Source organism: Anarhichas minor, unplaced genomic scaffold (genome assembly GCF_050575085.1).
Source record: "Anarhichas minor isolate MPS153535 unplaced genomic scaffold, ASM5057508v1 ptg000009l, whole genome shotgun sequence".
Taxonomy (NCBI): Eukaryota; Metazoa; Chordata; class Actinopteri; order Perciformes; family Anarhichadidae; genus Anarhichas; species Anarhichas minor.
Window position 1 is genome coordinate 436,521 of NW_027466455.1, and position 17,430 is coordinate 453,950.

General features: G+C 40.6%; 1 protein-coding gene, 1 long non-coding RNA gene and 8 other non-coding genes across 11 annotated transcripts; 1 reads left to right on the forward strand and 9 right to left on the reverse strand.

Moving 5' to 3' along the window:
- The first annotated feature begins 1,201 nt into the window (after positions 1 to 1,201).
- On the forward strand, positions 1,202 to 3,139 carry arl2 (ADP-ribosylation factor-like 2). The gene is made up of 5 exons (XM_076086938.1): positions 1,202 to 1,405; positions 1,521 to 1,631; positions 2,158 to 2,320; positions 2,519 to 2,599; positions 2,721 to 3,139. The coding sequence occupies exons 1-5, from the start codon at positions 1,341 to 1,343 to the stop codon at positions 2,853 to 2,855; spliced, it is 555 nt and encodes a 184-aa protein (XP_075943053.1). The 5' UTR covers positions 1,202 to 1,340; the 3' UTR covers positions 2,856 to 3,139.
- Positions 3,140 to 3,672: 533 nt separating this feature from the next.
- On the reverse strand, positions 3,673 to 8,230 carry LOC142945989 (uncharacterized). Of its 2 annotated transcripts, XR_012952961.1 has the most exons (13): positions 7,987 to 8,230; positions 7,372 to 7,408; positions 7,093 to 7,127; positions 6,848 to 6,897; positions 6,621 to 6,663; positions 6,388 to 6,440; positions 6,038 to 6,080; positions 5,738 to 5,791; positions 5,537 to 5,655; positions 5,364 to 5,416; positions 4,873 to 4,935; positions 4,092 to 4,132; positions 3,673 to 3,917 (listed from the first exon to the last, which is right to left on the reverse strand). It is a non-coding gene; the product is annotated as an uncharacterized LOC142945989 (long non-coding RNA). The 2 variants fall into 2 exon arrangements; XR_012952960.1 differs by lacking the exon at positions 5,537 to 5,655 and having other exon boundaries at positions 7,987 to 8,227.
- Positions 3,984 to 4,057, reverse strand: LOC142946182 (small nucleolar RNA SNORD31). The gene has a single exon (XR_012953036.1). It is a non-coding gene; the product is annotated as a small nucleolar RNA SNORD31 (small nucleolar RNA).
- Positions 5,003 to 5,077, reverse strand: LOC142946180 (small nucleolar RNA SNORD31). Its single transcript, XR_012953034.1, has one exon. It is a non-coding gene; the product is annotated as a small nucleolar RNA SNORD31 (small nucleolar RNA).
- On the reverse strand, positions 6,190 to 6,253 carry LOC142946176 (small nucleolar RNA SNORD29). Its single transcript, XR_012953030.1, has one exon. It is a non-coding gene; the product is annotated as a small nucleolar RNA SNORD29 (small nucleolar RNA).
- Positions 8,231 to 11,299: 3,069 nt separating the features above from the next.
- On the reverse strand, positions 11,300 to 11,373 carry LOC142946183 (small nucleolar RNA SNORD31). The gene has a single exon (XR_012953037.1). It is a non-coding gene; the product is annotated as a small nucleolar RNA SNORD31 (small nucleolar RNA).
- An 802-nt stretch (positions 11,374 to 12,175) lies between these two features.
- On the reverse strand, positions 12,176 to 12,250 carry LOC142946178 (small nucleolar RNA SNORD31). Its single transcript, XR_012953032.1, has one exon. It is a non-coding gene; the product is annotated as a small nucleolar RNA SNORD31 (small nucleolar RNA).
- A 916-nt stretch (positions 12,251 to 13,166) lies between these two features.
- On the reverse strand, positions 13,167 to 13,241 carry LOC142946181 (small nucleolar RNA SNORD31). The gene has a single exon (XR_012953035.1). It is a non-coding gene; the product is annotated as a small nucleolar RNA SNORD31 (small nucleolar RNA).
- Positions 13,242 to 14,009: 768 nt separating this feature from the next.
- On the reverse strand, positions 14,010 to 14,136 carry LOC142946184 (small nucleolar RNA SNORD22). Its single transcript, XR_012953038.1, has one exon. It is a non-coding gene; the product is annotated as a small nucleolar RNA SNORD22 (small nucleolar RNA).
- Positions 14,137 to 14,952: 816 nt separating this feature from the next.
- On the reverse strand, positions 14,953 to 15,016 carry LOC142946177 (small nucleolar RNA SNORD29). Its single transcript, XR_012953031.1, has one exon. It is a non-coding gene; the product is annotated as a small nucleolar RNA SNORD29 (small nucleolar RNA).
- Positions 15,017 to 17,430: the final 2,414 nt, after the last annotated feature.

Below are 17,430 nucleotides of genomic sequence, written 5' to 3' on the forward strand. Positions count from 1 at the left end.
CATAAACCTCCATCCACAAAATATCTATCTAACATAAAAATGATATGCATAAATAAAAAGATAACTCCCATGTTTTTGTTGAAACCACCTCAATAAACTGAATAAGGTACATTTTATAATTGTTTCCTGATGATTATTTAATTTATGTATAAGATTACTTCTAAGTCTTAACACTATTTTCTGATACAGTGAGTAAGTAAAATGATAAGATAGTATTGATGAGGAAACCCTGTGGCAAAGTAACTTTATATTTGAATTAGGAAGAATTGGAAAGGTTTTAGGTTGCAGGATGTTGGTGCACTGTTTCGTTCTGGAGGGAGCGAACAGATATTCTTATGAAGTCAATAACCAGTCGTTGCAACTTGATAATGAAGCTGATAATGATATACGGTTTATCTTGACTCCGCTGATGAATTCACACCCAGTCTTGCTGCAAAGTTCAAAGTTCAGAAAAGTTCAAAGTTTGCTTTATTGTCAATTCCACAATGTACTGGACATACAGGGGAGTTGGAAAGACGTTTCTCTCTAGTCCAACATATAAACATATAAACATATAAAATAAAAATTTAAGTCACTCTGTGACTTAAATTCACTTAAATCAATTGCCTTTTTTTTGCAGTTGAAAGCTCTGGGAAAAGCCTTGTGTTGATATGGTTTTTCAAACTACCATTTCCATTTTCAAGAGTTAACTTTTTATACTCTCTTGGCTGAATGTATGTTTTTTATTGTATTCGCCACGTATTCAAGGATTCAGGGTTTCTATTATAGTCTATATACAATATACAGGATTGCTGCACGACATGTAGTCACAGACACATACACACGCGTGCGCACACACATACAAACTGTATAAACGGATATGCACATTTTTAAAATTAGAATAGAAAATAAACTATTAAATAGTATTACACATTTGCAATATGCGTAGTATCAGTGTAATATTAGTGTTTTGAATAATTGTGCAAATAGAAAAATGTAGTATTTTTGGAAATACAACAGTCTGTGTTCTTTATTTTGACAACAAGGTTTGACAGTCCGAAAATTCCGAGATTGCTTAAGTCAAATGTGTAATTCCCACAACTGACACACGGTGGCACCAAACTCAACCAAACCCGCAGGGTCACACCTTAAACCGCTCAACGACCAATGAACCAGCTTCGAACGTCTCCAACAACCAATCAACGGTCGCTACTTGGTGGCTGCGTGGGGCGGGACTAGCATTGCAGCCTCTTCCTGGTACGCCATGCTCTTTATGGATGCTAAATATCTTTCATACATAACTATAAATCGGTAAAAGTAGCCTATCTATCATAACTGCAGTTGAGCGCCACACCGTCGCGATGGGTTTGCTGACAATTTTAAAGAAGATGAAGCAGAAGGAGCGCGAGATGAGGCTGCTGATGTTGTATCCTGTTTGTAAGGCTTTACTAGCTTAGCATGAAACAAAAGTAGCATATAGGATATTTAAAAGTGAGATGTATGTGTGTGTGAGTGTTTCTTCTTTAACCTGGCTCGTGCAGAGGTCTGGACAACGCGGGTAAGACGACCATCCTGAAGAAGTTCAATGGAGAAGACGTCAGCACCATCTCCCCAACGCTGGGCTTCAACATCAAAACACTGGAGCACAGAGGGTAACGCACGCGCACACACACAGTATGTCATAGCTAAAATAACGTAGAGAACATGACGCTTTATTTCTTCCACACAACAGACTTTGTATACTTGTTCTCAATGGGCAATTTTCATTGAAGACGTTTAGCTAACGGTCTCGTATGTGTGAATATTAAAATGAATGCTCTCTGTCATGTCTGACTTGGACACATTGTCTAAATGGCTGCTGTGAGAAAAGGCTATGGCTTGAACAGAGTTGCTTTGTGTTGTACTTGTTTTGGAAAAATACCTTCATTCACTCAAATAACTGAGTCAAAATATATACTTGACTTACACAGTAAGCCAGTTATAAAGTCATATAAGCCACACAGCCAACTGAATCAAACCTCAATAAGCAACCGTGGAGAAAAGAAGTTATTTTTAATCCTCTATTCTAATTGAACTCCCCATTCTTTCCCACATACATGTATCTTTCCGAGCCAGGATCCATTATCAGGATGCAGTTTTCCAGTGTTCCTCATGTTCTCCTCTCTTTGTTTCTTTTAGGTTTAAACTGAATATTTGGGATGTGGGGGGTCAGAAGTCACTGCGCTCCTACTGGAGGAACTACTTTGAGAGCACAGATGGGCTGGTGTGGGTGGTGGACAGCGCAGACAGACTCAGACTGGAGGACTGCAGACAGGAGCTCAGTTCACTGCTGCAGGAGGAGGTACACACACACACACACACAAGTTTGGTGTAGTGGTCAATAGCAGGTATTTTATTCTGGAGTCAGCCACAAAGACACTGCTAGGGATAATGGTGAAGAATCATCTTTTTATTCTTGCATTGTTTGAAGCAGAAATCCATCAATCTGTTTGATTATTCCATCAATCTGTGTATTGAGTCTGTCCTTCCCTCCATGCAGAGGTTAGCCGGTGCAACGCTGCTGGTGTTTGCCAACAAACAGGATTTACCAGGAGCCCTGTCCAAAGAGGCAATACGAGAGGTACGGTCTAGTCCCCCCTAGTTACTTTTTTACGTAATGGATTATAATTTTATTTTCACCATTGCTGCTATAAATTCATGTCAGATTACGCACATCACAATGTGTCATTGTTTTCTTGTAGGCGCTGGCCCTGGATGGGATCAAAAGTCATCACTGGTGTATCATCGGCTGCAGCGCAGTCACAGGAGACAACTTGTTGGCTGGAGTGGACTGGCTGTTAGACGATATCGCCGCAAGGATCTTCACCACTGACTGAGTGTTTGAGCGCAGACGACACTCCAGGCTCGTTGGACTACGCTGATCGGAAACGCATTCTTTTTGTCCCTTCAGCTGTTTGGGGGTCACCAGATATCAGTGCTGCTGTCTGTATAACACTAAACCTGGTATATACATTTTATTTATAGTTTATGTAGATGGAAAACAGAACAGCAAGAAAGTGTCAACATGAACACATTAATTTACACATGGAAACCTAAATGAAGTTTGTTTACAGTATGCAATGCCTGACCTTGAATAAAGATGTCTCATGACTGAAATCCACCCTCAAATGTGTTAACTCATGAAAGTAGACTCATTCATTTTAGCATTAAACTGGTCTTTAGAGCACATTTTAGCATTAAACTGGTCTTTAGAGCACATTTTAGCATGTGTATTTTGTAGACCAAAGTAACTTCTAAAATGCTTTAATCTCAATGCCAGATTGTGTGCAGTATCACTAAGAGCATACTTTGTTTCACTGTAACACTTGAAGTTACTTCAGAACCCAAATCTCTTGATAGTTGGACAACACCTCCAGTCTGGTATCAGCCATGTAGGCAGTTGATTTAGACTGATTTTGCAGTTCAGTCAATTGATAAATTCAGGTACGGTGCATCATTCACATTCCTTCATAGTACCAACTTCTCAAATGTGAGATTTAATATACCTCAGCTCACGACTGTTCAACTATATCACTTAAAACTCAATTATATTTTTCCATGTTGTGAATAATTAAGTGACTGAGACTCTGACGACTACTTGTAGGAGTTCTTAACTTCAGTTGTCTCTTGCATCCCGAGATATAAGACACAAAATGTGCTTTAATGAATTTATTTGAAAATAATTTCCAGTTACCTGGAAATACACATCCAAGTGAAGAAAGCATTGAACGGTCCATAGACAAAATAATGCATCATTCAAGGCACACAACTGTCCTGTTGAAACTACAGGTCATCATTGGTACTTATGAATATGTAAACATGTCTTCTGAAGTACTCCTGGAGCTTTTGGGAAACTTCCTGCAGCATGACGACTGATGAGTCCACGGTCTGGCCGGAGTCTGTAAAGACGGACATCATTTTAGAAACAAGTGGCATAAACTTACACCATAACATTAAAGTCAACATGTTGATCAGAGAGGTACCAATCAGTCATGAATTTTCAGACTGGGGCGGTAAAAAGAAAGTCATCACTTCTAGAGGAAAATATTGAAGCTTAAGTTGTCAATTCTTACCATAAACTCCAGAAGCAGTCAGCAGCAGACCCAGCAGGACTCTGACAAGATCACAAACACAAGACATCAAAATGTGCACCAACACAAGACAAAAGATCATAGTCTGGAAGCAGAGTGGATACCAATCAGTCACAACGTCTCAGATTGGGCGGCAATATTTAAAAACATTTCATTAAAGAACTGACGTGAATCATTTTGAAACTTGTTTCAGACAGTCGTTCTAGTACTCACAACATCTTTGGAAAGTAGATCTACAATTTACAAAATCTGGATTCCTTGTGAATCCACATGCTGTAGAGACAGTTGTCTCTTCTGGCTGCATTTTACCATCAGATAATGTTTTTAACTATCATAGCTAATAATAGTTTGCCTCTCTGGAGAATTTTCTAATTTAAACCGTTGTTTAGTCACCTGTCCTCTTTGTCTTCACCATTATTGAAACATAAAATACCAGATTGTACAGTTCAAACCTTATTAACCACATTATGGTCACATGCTTTTGACTGGTATACAAATTGCAAGCTGTGTAAATGTAGGATTTAGCTTCTGGGATGCGATCAGAGAAATTCTCAGTCATGCCCTCACAGCGAGCACTCCCACTCCATCAGAACTCCAGCAGGTCACTTTACACCTGAGGTGGTCAGGGTCCTCAGTGCCATACAGGGTCAACAGGAGGGGCGGCCCACTGGAGGAGTAAGGGGCTGATTAACCCTTGACTGACGGACCTGTAGTCATCATCATCTCCCCAATCCCAGAAACATTACTATATGTTCTCATTTACCTGTAGCAGTTTAAAGCATCTCTGCTGTTCCCCAAACTGAGGAGTTGGACAGCATCACCAAACCTGCAACAAGAGACGAGCGTTACTCATTCCAGTTTGATTAATGTGAACGACTACATTATTAGCTCTAGTGTGATCAGAGAGGTACCAATCAGTCATGAATTATCAGACTGGGGCGGTAATAACAAACTCATCACTTCTACTGAAGGAGCAGTGTGTAAGATTTAGTGAAACGATGGTATCCAACTGTAACTCCTCCCAACGGCAGAGTGACATGAGGCAAGATTTTTTTTGGGGATTATAATAATATGGAAAGGACCTGTCCACTACTTGTATGCAACATGCGCAGGCTAAGTTAGAACACATTCTTCCCCCCCCCCCCCCCCCAAGCGATTATATTATATTCAATTTCCGACAATAACTTCTCCTAAAACCTACACATTGTTCCTTTAAGAATCACAAGTAATCACAGACAGACATCTACAACTTACAAGTCTGGGCAATCCAGATGACGTCATACTCAGTTCAGCATAGAGGTTGACTTCTAAGAACAAAGAAGAAGAAAAGTTATTAAGTTTACATGTCTGTTGATGCACAGAACTAGTGTTAAGAATGTGATCAGCAAATGGTATCAGTCAATATCCAGGTAACAAACAACCCACACCATCAGAACCCTTCAGGGAGCCGGAGATCACTTTACACCTGAAGGCTTGTTTCAGGGTTCTCAGTGTCTGATCGGACCAACAGGGAGTCTGATGGTTTCAAGCATGGATAGTCTGGTACCTGGAGCAGACGACAGTCGTCACACATCATAATCATCTCACTCTACAATAGTGAGACTGTGGTGGTTGAGATTCAAACATACCGTCTCCATCTTTCAACCAGAGCAACAGCTTTTCAGGCAGCTCCATCCTACTGGCTGAAGACAAGGAACTCGTTAGGACACTTTGACTACAGCAGCTAAAGAGACGACATATTGAATTTTACATCATGTTCTAAACCTCCATCATCACCAACACTACTCACTGCTAACCTTTGCTGATGTCAGATATGATATTTCTCAACAGTAGTTCAGACGAACGAGATTCCATATATGTCTCATCATTTTCAGCAGGTCTGGGAATAAAGGCTACAGGTACCAATCCTCTAAATGTTTATATCTTACCTTCAACTAGACCACAATCGTGTTGAAGCAGTGAATGAATCATCTGTTGGCAAGAGATGAAAATTAAAAGTTTAGAATAGGATCGTTGCTGCATCATGACAAGTTAAATACAATCCAGAAGGTAAACTGGCAGAGATATCTAAAATAATGCAGTTTCTCAGAAGTTCGTGTCGTTTCACATCGGTTCAAAGTGAGCTAAGTTCATCATCATTGAAACTGCATTATGACGACATGTACATCCTCTCAAACAACTTAACACGCTGTAATCAATACGGTGTTACAAAACTAACACTTCAGATCCTCTGCAGGAGGCATTTCATCCAACTTGAAACAAACACTTAGAGACTTACATGATGACTCGTAGGTGACATCCTTCTTCAAGCATCTGGTAACACAGACACACCTACCAGAGAAACAACATGGTGTAAATCACATGCAGAGGAATTTAAACTATATTTACTCAACAAGGGGTAATCAGATAGAAGGATGGCTTCATTTTAATCAGGTATATGCTTGTCTTCTGTACTCATCATGTTTACACACCGCCACTGAATAAACTCAAATAACTCCATGCGTTTCTCACCATTGTGCACTTTGCAGAGGTTAGTGAGTCGACCGTGCAGAACCTGAAAAGAAACATCAGGGTTAGCCATAAAGTGAGGGGTAAATCTGAGCTTCAGTATTCTCAAGGGCTCATCAGGTTAATAACCTCGCATCACAAAAATCAGCCATATGCTTGTCTATTAAAAACATCATCATTTATGGCCCTTGTGGAATCTGACGGTTCCTTCTAGCTTCAGTCGAGCTCACCTGCAGACGTCCTTCAGTCTTGATCCTCATCTGTGCTCGGCCGTGAACATCTGGAGGAGGAGAGCTCAGATTTAGACGTGGACCTTTTTAATATTACCGTTTAACAAAATGTGATTTTTATGCTTCTCAGAATCTGGTAAAGAAGTTTCTTCTTCAAAGGCTGATTCAGATAGAAAATTCATGGATTCATCACTGGACAGCCAGAGTCAACGGGTTCTGATCTGAAGATCTGATCTTTAAATTACCTCATGTAGAGAGTTCAGCCACAGTCTCCTCACACCTGGAGGGGAAAAAAACAATGTTATGAGTTTTAAGACGACTTAACATATCTCACTTATAAGATATGTTTAATGCTACTCAGAATTTGGTGTGAAGTTTCCTCAAAAGAGTTTCAGTGAGAGAGTTCAATTTGAACATCACTGTAGCATTAAGGCCTCCCGGTTATGTCGAGTTAACCCAAACACATCAATATAATAATACACATGTGATGCTACATCACGTCCCACGTGGTGTAGATAAATTACCTTGGCAGCAAGCAGTTTCTGGATGTTTCGTCTCCATCTGTAAACCAGAGAAAGCATTGCTTTAGCATGAAGCGTTAGCTAGCAGGCTAACTTCATGTGGCCGGGTAACACGTGACCCTCCACGAGCAGAGTTCATGATGGCACGAGTCAAGAAAAATAAATTTATACAACTCGTGTCTCACATCAGAATAATTCAATGCAGTCACAGTCATTCAGTACAGGTCTGTGTAATTATCATCATTGAGAGACACTGCAGGCAGCCGCACCTAACGTGCAGCGGCCATTGCTGGAAGAGTTCAACAAGAACGTGTTTAACTTGTGTTACACACTAAATACTCCGTGCAACATCTAGAAAACATGTTGTCGTTCATGTTCAGTGAACTAATACGTTTAAAATAATGCGTTTTAGTGCCGGATGGTTCAGGATTGTGATGAACTCTGGTCGGTGCGTCACTGAAACTCTGCAAGCTTTAAGAAAACGTGGTCCTGTAACTAGGTTGAGAAGTACACAACGCAGAAGCGATGCAATGTATTCTCAATGCATCAAGTATTATCTATTATAAAGTACAAGTTTCAAAGTGAAGGAGCTCTAACCAGCAATGTGAGAAGTCTTACCTCGAACAGAAGAGAGAAGCCTTGTTGGTTCACTAAACCTGGGGTTCTGAGAGCCACTAACGCCTTAATTTAATTAACTAGGATATTTAAAAGTGTGCGTTTCTTCTTTAACCTGGCTCGTGCAGAGGTCTGGACAACGCGGGTAAGACGACCATCCTGAAGACGTTCAATGGAGAAGACGTCAGCACCTTGTCCCCAGCGCTGGGCTTCATCGTCAAACCACTGGAGCACAGAGAGTAACGCACGCGCACACACCTAAAATAACTTCTTCTGGTTTTACGGTAGTTGTTATGCAGCTTATTGGTGCATTACCGCCACCTTCTGCTCCGGAGTGTGGATCAGACAATAGACTTACAATAATTACCCCAAAACAAGATAATAAAAAACAGCGCTCTAACCAGCACCCTTGTACCATATCCCTGCAGTTCAATCATACCCTGTAAAAAAACATGTGTTCCTTAATAAAGCTAACAGTACCCTAACCTGTGCTCAGTACTCATTTTAATGTGCATTCATGCACCTCCAACTCCCTCAGAATCTCATACTCACTACAACATGCTCAACTGACTCCTCTTCTCCACACAACTCTGTCTGGTGTTTTCTATCATTTTCAGTGTTGTCAACAGTTTCCTCTCCTATTCCAACCCTGGTAACTTTGACTCTCTTGAATAAGATATAAATGTCTCCCTTTCTCCTCTCTGTCCCGCCTATTTTGCCACATTTGGTTGATATTTTCCCAGATAATACATTTGACGTCTGCCTTACTGATGCTAATCTTCATTTCTATGTTTCCTTTCTTTAAAGCCAACTCAGCCGCCCTCTCATTCCCTACATGTGCTGGTACACAGGAATTTAACCTGAGCTCCCCGATTAGTTATTCTTCAGCTGACTGAAGGACTTCATACATTGGGTCTTGACGGCTGTTCGAATGAAAAGACCTTAAACTTGCGAGGGCTGAAGAAGAGTCGGAGCATAAAACCTTTTCTTGTCTTTCACCCATCATAGTCCAACCAGCACTGGCTCCATCTCCACTGTGTAAACCTCTAGATTATGGGATGTTCTTCTGTTGAATCCAATTCCTTTAGCTGGTATTGCCGCCCCTTAATCTTGTCACTCCTGTCTCAGGTTTCTTAGCACCATCCGTGTAAATCTGTGTATAATCACTGTACTCTTTTATTACACAATATTCAAATGCACTTACCAAATCAACTATACCCTTTTCTTTGACATCTAACAAATACCAATCTATACCAGGCCACACAAGTGTCCATGGAGCCATTACCGGGTAAGCTACTGAAGGGTTTATCAGACTAAAGTTTTGTCTCTGACTCCTCCCATTCCACCTGCAACTGTAACAGGTTGCAGGATTCCAGGAATCGTTGGCTTTTAATGTAAACTCACCACCAGGTACAGAGTGTTACAGCAAAGTCTCCGGCAGAGCAGTAGAATGATTCCAAGTCAGCAACAAAAGGCTGGTGAGTTTACCGGGAGTCAGGCGAGACGGGTAGCTCAGGGGCAGGAAGGGTCGACAACAGGAAATCAGCCCGGGATACGGCGCTGGAAGGTGTGGCATTGAGTAGCAAAGAACAATCTGGTAGTGAGTGTTTGAGAGGCAGGAGTCTATATAGTGGCTTGATTAGTGATCAGACGCAGGTGAGTGAACAGGTGAAGGGCGTTAGACTGATGGGGAGGGAGGGGCTGACAGGTAGAGTGAGCTCATCGTGTCCGTGTAAATTAGCCCAGTAGTTCGCCATTAGTTGCTTTCTCCTTAAATCCAGCAGCATTTCTCCCATTTCTACCTGCAGGACAGGTATTGCCGATGTTTTAAATGCTCCACTACATACTCTTAACGCCTGTGCCTGAACCACATCCAATTTACCAATTAAAGATTTGGCTGCTGATCCGTATGCTATGCCGCCGCAATCCAACACAGATCCTATCAAGGCCACATACATGGTTTTTAATGCTGAACAACTGGCTCCCCACTCCCTACCAGTCACATCTCATCACATTTATTACTCTCTTGCATTTTTCCTCCATTCTCTTGATATGGTCTGCCCATGTTAACCATGAATCAAAAATAACTGTCGTTCCAACCCTTTCCTTCCTAAAACCCTCTGAAAACTTGCCAGCATTCCTCTCTTCTCAAGCTCATATGAAAATATTTCTGTTATGATCCTTTCCATTATCTTATTAGTTAGTGCTATTGGTCTGTGGCTGGTGGGTTTAGATGGATCTTTGCCAGTTTTTTTTTAATCGGAATCACTGACAACCGGGCCCATCTCTGATCCGTTCACGCATCAGTCGTGCTCATCCGCCTCCAAAGAAGTTTAAATTCCGCCGATTAGAATTTAGAAACCTAAATGAAGTTTGTTTACAGTATGCAATGTCTGACCACCATGTTCTAAAACATTTAAATGCCTTTTGAATAAAGATTACGGTCATGACTAAAAACAGGGAATGTGCTAATTTCTGAAAAATATCAAGGGTGTCAAACTCATAAAACTTAATTCTCCCATTAATTATTTTAGCATTACATTAGAAAATGAGTCTCTTGGAGCACATTGTGTATTTTGTAGCAAGCTTCAAAAATTAAGTGTCTCATTCCTCAAATGCTTTAATCTCAATGTCAGATTGTGTCAAGTATCACTATGATATACTTTTTATAAAAAAAGCATACATTTTCACTGTATTATTTGTGGCAATATTGTCAGTCTGGCATCAGCTATGTACAGTAGATTTAGACATTGATTTTTGAACACTTTGATTTTGTGCTTCAATTGATAAATTCAGACACGTTGCACGTTCACATGTTTAATATACCTCAGCTCACGACTGTTCAACTACATTACTTAAAACTCACAATTATACTGATGTTGTGAATAAAGTAAGTGACAGAAAATCTGATGACCATTTGTAGCAGCGTCAGATTTACACTGCAGTCTCTTGCATCCTGGGATATAAAAATACGCTGTATGGAAAACAAACACTTTTATGAATTTATGACAAATTTATTTGAAAATAATTTCCAGTTATCTGGAAATGCACATTCAAGTGAACGCATGGACCAAATAATGCATCATTCAAGGCACACAACGGTCCTTTTCAGCTGATACAATGAGCATTAAACTACAGGTCATCATTGGTACTTATGAATATGTAAACATGTCTTCTGAAGTATTCCTGGAGCTTTTGGGAAACTTCCTGCAGCATGAGACGACTGATGAGTCCACGGTCCGGCCGGAGTCTGTAAAGACGGACATCATTTTAGAAACAAGTGGCATAAACTTACACCATAACATTAAAGTCAACATGTTGATCAGAGAGGTACCAATCAGTCATGAATTTTCAGACTGGGGCGGTAAAAAGAAAGTCATCACTTCTAGAGGAAAATATTGAAGCTTAAATTTTCAGTTCTTACCATAAACTCCAGAAGCAGTCAGCAGCAGACCCAGCAGGACTCTGACAAGATCACAAACACAAGACATCAAAATGTGCACCAACACAAAAGATCATAGTCTGTAAGCAGAGTGGATACCAATCAGTCACAACGTCTCAGATTGGGCGGTAATATTTAAAAACATTTGTAAACAATGTTTTAAACTACTGTAGCTAATGATAGTTTGCCTCTTTGGAGAATTTTCTAATTTAAACCGTTTGTGTTGAAGACAAAAAGGGCAGATGACTCAAAGCATTACTGAAGCAACATAAAGTACATCATAAAATACCAAATAGTACAGTTCAAACCTTATTAACCACATTATGGTCACATGCTTTTGACTGGTATACAAATTGCAAGCTGTCTAAATGTAGCATTTAGCTTCTGGGATGCGATCAGACAAATTTTCAGTCATGCCCTCACAGCGAGCACTCCCACTCCATCAGAACTCCAGCAGGTCACTTTACACCTGAGGGAGGTCAGGGTCCTCAGTGCCATACAGGGTCAACAGGAGGGGCGGCCCACTGGAGGAGTAAGGGAGGCTGATTAACCCTTGACTGACGGACTGCATCGTCATCATATCCCCAATCCCAGAAACATTACTACATGTTCTCATTTACCTGGAGCAGTTTAAAGCATCTCTGCTGTTCCCCAAACTGAAGAGTTGGACAGCATCACCAAACCTGCAACAAGAGACGAGCGTTACTCATTCCAGTTTGATTAATGTGAACGACTACATTATTAGCTCTAGTGTGATCAGAGAGGTACCAATCAGTCATGAATTATCAGACTGGGGCGGTAATAACAAACTCATCACTTCTACTTCAATTAACGAGCAAGTAAAATAAACATTTTTGAATTTGAATGTTGAATACTCACCAACATGAGCAGACAGGGAGCACACGATCGAGACCATGTGATAACTTCACACTGCATGACCTAAAATAAATAAAGTTATATATAAATAATGATTATGGGCCACACTTGTTACTCTCATGTGTCCACTTTCAACCTTTACAATTAGATTCATTAGGAAATGTGTCCTCATGGATCTACAACATGCTGCAAAGAATGTGATCCTGTTTTGTATTACCATTACATAAAGTCAATTATGTGGTGTCAAATCTTTAGTACGTTGTACAATGTTGCCATGCAGTTTGTCTGGAACAGTTAATGCTGCCTCTCTTTGACAGGACACCATGCTTCAGTACAATGTTAAATTAGAATACAGGGTAGGATTTAGCTTCTGGGATGTAATCACAGGTTGGTTCTCAGTCATGCCTTCAGTCAGCGCCCTCTCCATCAGAACTCTGCAGGTCACTTTACACGAGGGATATATATCCATCTATATCTACCTACACATTCTAAACTAACCACTAATGTATATAGAATAACCTAGCTATAAACACATTTATTATATACATACACAGATCTACATCTTTAATCGTTTATATATCCCTTGACCTGAAGGAGGTAGTTGGGGTTCTCAGTGCCGTACAGGGTCAACAGGAGGAGAGGCTGATTGGAGGAGAAAGAGATGCCTGGTGGGACACCCCTGACTGGAGGGTATGTCCACATCATGTCTACAATCGCAGAAACATTACTAGACTGTCATTTACCTGCAACGGTCCCAGGGGTCTGCTGTTCACCACACCGAAGAGGTCGACACCAAACCTGTAACCAGTGAAACGGGTTAGTCCATCTAGTTTGATTAATGTGAACGACTACATTATTAGCTCTAGTGTGATCAGAGAGGTACCAATCAGTCATGAATTATCAGACTGGGGCGGTAATAACAAACTCATCACTTCTACTGAAGGAGCAGTGTGTAAGATTTAGTGAAACGATGGTATCCAACTGTAACGCCTCCCAACGGCAGAGTGCCATGACGATTTCTGACAATAACTTCTCCTAAAACCTACACATTGTTCCTTTAAGAATCACAAGTAATCACAGACAGACATCTACAACTTACAAGTCTGGGCAATCCAGATGACGTCATACTCAGTTCAGCATAGAGGTTGACTTCTAAGAACAAAGAAGAAGAAAAGTTATTGAGTTTACGTGTCTGTTGATGCACAGAACTAGTGTTAAGAATGTGATCAGCAAATGGTATCAGTCAATATCCAGGTAACAAACAACCCACACCATCAGAACCCTTCAGGGAGCCGGAGATCACTTTACACCTGAAGGCTTGTTTCAGGGTTCTCAGTGTCTGATCGGACCAACAGGGAGTCTGATGGTTTCAAGCATGGATAGTCTGGTACCTGGAGCAGACGACTGTCGTCACACATCATAATCATCTCACTCTACAATAGTGTGACTGTGGTGGTTGAGATTCAAACATACCGTCTCCATCTTTCAACCAGAGCGACAGCTTTTCAGGCAGCTCCATCCTACTGGCTGAAGACAAGGAACTCGTTAGGACACTTTGACTACAGCAGCTAAAGAGACGACATATTTCGATTTTTCTATTCAAAGCGCTGGTCTGACACTACATCATGTTCTAAACCTCCATTATCACCCACATCTGACTGGCAGGCAGAGTCACAATTTCATTATTTAGTCAAATCCACGTTTAGTTTCCATTCAGACTGTTGGTAACCCCAACGTGTCTTCCCCTTATTGCCAAGGTAACACCAGTGGGTCCACCTTTTCAGGTTCTGGCGTTGAACCAAGGCGTAAGACGTGTGCGGATGTCATCACGAAGGAAACATTTCTAGTTGTAAATCAGACTATAAACTTCAGACTGGGTGTCGATCACCTATTTAACGTTTAAAGAGCTCGCTCACCTGGATGAACACCTGTGCTGTGGAGAAGATGTCAGCATCTTCCAAAGCCAGACACCTGCAACAGACTACAGTCAGATCTGAGGACACAGACAAACACTACTCACTGTTTACCTTCGCTGATGTCAGATATTCTCAATTTTAGTTCAGACGAACCACATTCCAAATTTATCATCACTTTCAGCAGGTTTGGGAATAAAGACTACAGGTACCAATCCTCTAAATGTTTATATCTTACCCTCAGCTTGACCACAGTCGTGTTGAAGTAGTGAATGAATCATCTGTTGGCAAGAGAACAAATTTACTGCACATGCAAAGGAAACAGCTCAATGTTCAAGTCTACATTGACTTTCAAACAAATCTGAATGAACAGATCACACGACTGATACAGATGTGTAACAAGTTTGGAATAGGATTGTTACTCGTATTGCATCATTACAACTTAAAATGACCTTTGCTGATGTCAGATATGATATTTCTCAACATTAGTTCAGACGAACGAGATTCCATATATATATCTCATCATTTTCAGCAGGTCTGGGAATAAAGGCTACAGGTACCAATCCTCTAAATGTTTATATCTTACCTTCAACTAGACCACAATCGTGTTGAAGTAGTGAATGAATCATCTGTTGGCAAGAGATGAAAATTAAAAGTTTAGAATAGGATCGTTGCTGCATCATGACAAGTTAAATACAATCCAGAAGGTAAACTGGCAGAGATATCTAAAATAATGCAGTTGCTCAGAAGTTCGTGTCGTTTCACATTGGTTCAAAGTGAGCTAAGTTCATCATCATTGAAACTGCATTATGACAACATGTACATTATTATAATGTGTTGGGGAGGAAAATAGTTACCGTGATAGTTTAATCCTCTTTATGAATCCTTTCACAGCTCTGCAAGAGAGAGAAAAAGCACTTCAGTAGAGTCCAACGATAACTTTGTGTCACATTAAGGTTCAAATGTTTGATCAGTGCTTTGGTGACAAACTGCCATGTGACATTAGTCGTCCAGTGGTTTGATGGGTGTTATCCCATTTCATCCTCTCAAACAACTTAACACGCTGTAATCAATACGGTGTTACAACACTAACACTTCAGATCCTCTGCAGGAGGCATTTCATCCAACTTGAAACAAACACTCAGAGACTTACATGATGACTTGTAGGTGACATCCTTCTTCAAGCATCTGGTAACACAGACACACCTACCAGAGAAACAACATGGTGTAAATCACATGCATAGGAATTTAAACTACATTTACTCAACAAGGGGTAATCAGATAGAAGGATGGCTTCATTTTAATCAGGTATATGCTTGTCTTCTGTACTCATCATGTTTACACACCGCCACTGAATAAACTCAAATAACTCCATGCGTTTCTCACCATTGTGCACTTTGCAGAGGTTAGTGAGTCGACCGTGCAGAACCTGAAAAGAAACATCAGGGTTAGCCATAAAGTGAGGGGTAAATCTGAGCTTCAGTATTCTCAAGGGCTCATCAGGTTAATAACCTCGCATCACAAAAATCAGCCATATGCTTGTCTATTAAAAAAAATCATCATTTATGGCCCTTGTGGAATCTGACGGTTCCTTCTAGCTTCAGTCGAGCTCACCTGCAGACGTCCTTCAGTCTTGATCCTCATCTGTGCTCGGCCGTGAACATCTGGAGGAGGAGAGCTCAGATTTAGACGTGGACCTTTTTAATATTACCGTTTAACAAAAGGTGATTTTTATGCTTCTCAGAATCTGGTAAAGAAGTTTCTTCTTCAAATGCTGATTCAGGTAGAGAGAATTCATAGATTCATCACTGCCGCACCAGACAGCAAGAGTCAACAGATTCTGATCTGAAGATCTGATCTTTAAATTACCTCATGTAGAGAGTTCAGCCACAGTCTCCTCACACCTGGAGGGGAAAAAACAATGTCATGAGTTTTAGGACGACTTAACATATCTCACTTATAAGATATGTTTAATGCTACTCAGAATTTGGTGTGAAGTTTCCTCAAAAGAATTTCAGTGAGAGAGTTCAATTTGAACATCATTGTAGCAATAAGGGCTCTCAGTTATGTCGAGTTAACCCAAACACATCAATATAATAATACACATGTGATGCTACATCACGTCCCACGTGGTGTAGATAAATTACCTTGGCAGCGAGCAGTTTCTGGATGTTTCGTCTCCATCTGTAAACCAGAGAAAGCATTGCTTTAGCATGAAGCGTTAGCTAGCAGGCTAACTTCATGTGGCCGGGTAACACGTGACCGCTCCACGAGCAGAGTTCATGATGGCACGAGTCAAGAAAAATAAATTTATACAACTCGTGTCTCACATCAGAATAATTCAATGCAGTCACAGTCATTCAGTACAGGTCTGTGTAATTATCATCATTGAGAGACACTGCAGGCAGCCGCACCTAACGTGCAGCGGCCATTGCTGGAAGAGTTCAACAATAACGTGTTTAACTTGTGTTACACACTAAATACTCCGTGCAACATCTAGAAAACATGTTGTCGTTCATGTTCAGTGAACTAATACGTTTAAAATAATGCGTTTTAGTGCCGGATGGTTCAGGATTGTGATGAACTCTGGTCGGTGAGTCACTGAAACGCTGCACAGAAGCTGCAAGCTTAAACAAAACGTGGTCTTGTAACTAAATTGAGAAGTATCTCAATAAGCGATGCAATGTATTCGCAATGCATACAATCCACAGTGTTATTTATTATAATAAACAAGTTGCAAAGTGAAGGAGCTCTAACCAGCAATGTGAGAAGTCTTACCTCGAACAGAAGAGAGAAGGAAGTGGACGAGCTAACCGGTCCGTCTGGCTTTTATGTCCCCGGTGAAGGACTCCTCCCACCCGGCAAAATATGACCGGGAAAACTGTCTCTGGGATTTCCGCGAGCTTAGTTTTGGAAAAAAATAATATTTGACAAAGAAAACTGTTTTATTTATGATATACTGACTGTCACTGTTTGTGGACAGAGGACTTACAGCTGAAGTCCAAAAGAAAACCTACAGTTTATTTTTTATTGCGTCATTTCCGTTAAGAAAAATAAAATACATTGTTTACATCCACAGGGTGGAAGCAAAGATACTGAAAAAGCAACATTTTCTTCCCAATTCGAGATGTATTTACCATAATACAGTGGGAATTCATATTACGATAAGAAAGCGGGAAGTTTTCTTTCATTAAAATAATATTATCAAGAATAGGA

Coding starts and splice junctions, on each gene's coding strand:
- arl2 (XM_076086938.1), top strand. CDS start 1,341: ATGGGTTTGCTGACAATTTTAAAGAAGATGAAGCAGAAGGAGCGCGAG. Junction 2,321..2,518: donor GTTCACTGCTGCAGGAGGAG/GTACACACACAC, acceptor CCCTCCATGCAG/AGGTTAGCCGGTGCAACGCT. Junction 2,600..2,720: donor CCAAAGAGGCAATACGAGAG/GTACGGTCTAGT, acceptor GTTTTCTTGTAG/GCGCTGGCCCTGGATGGGAT.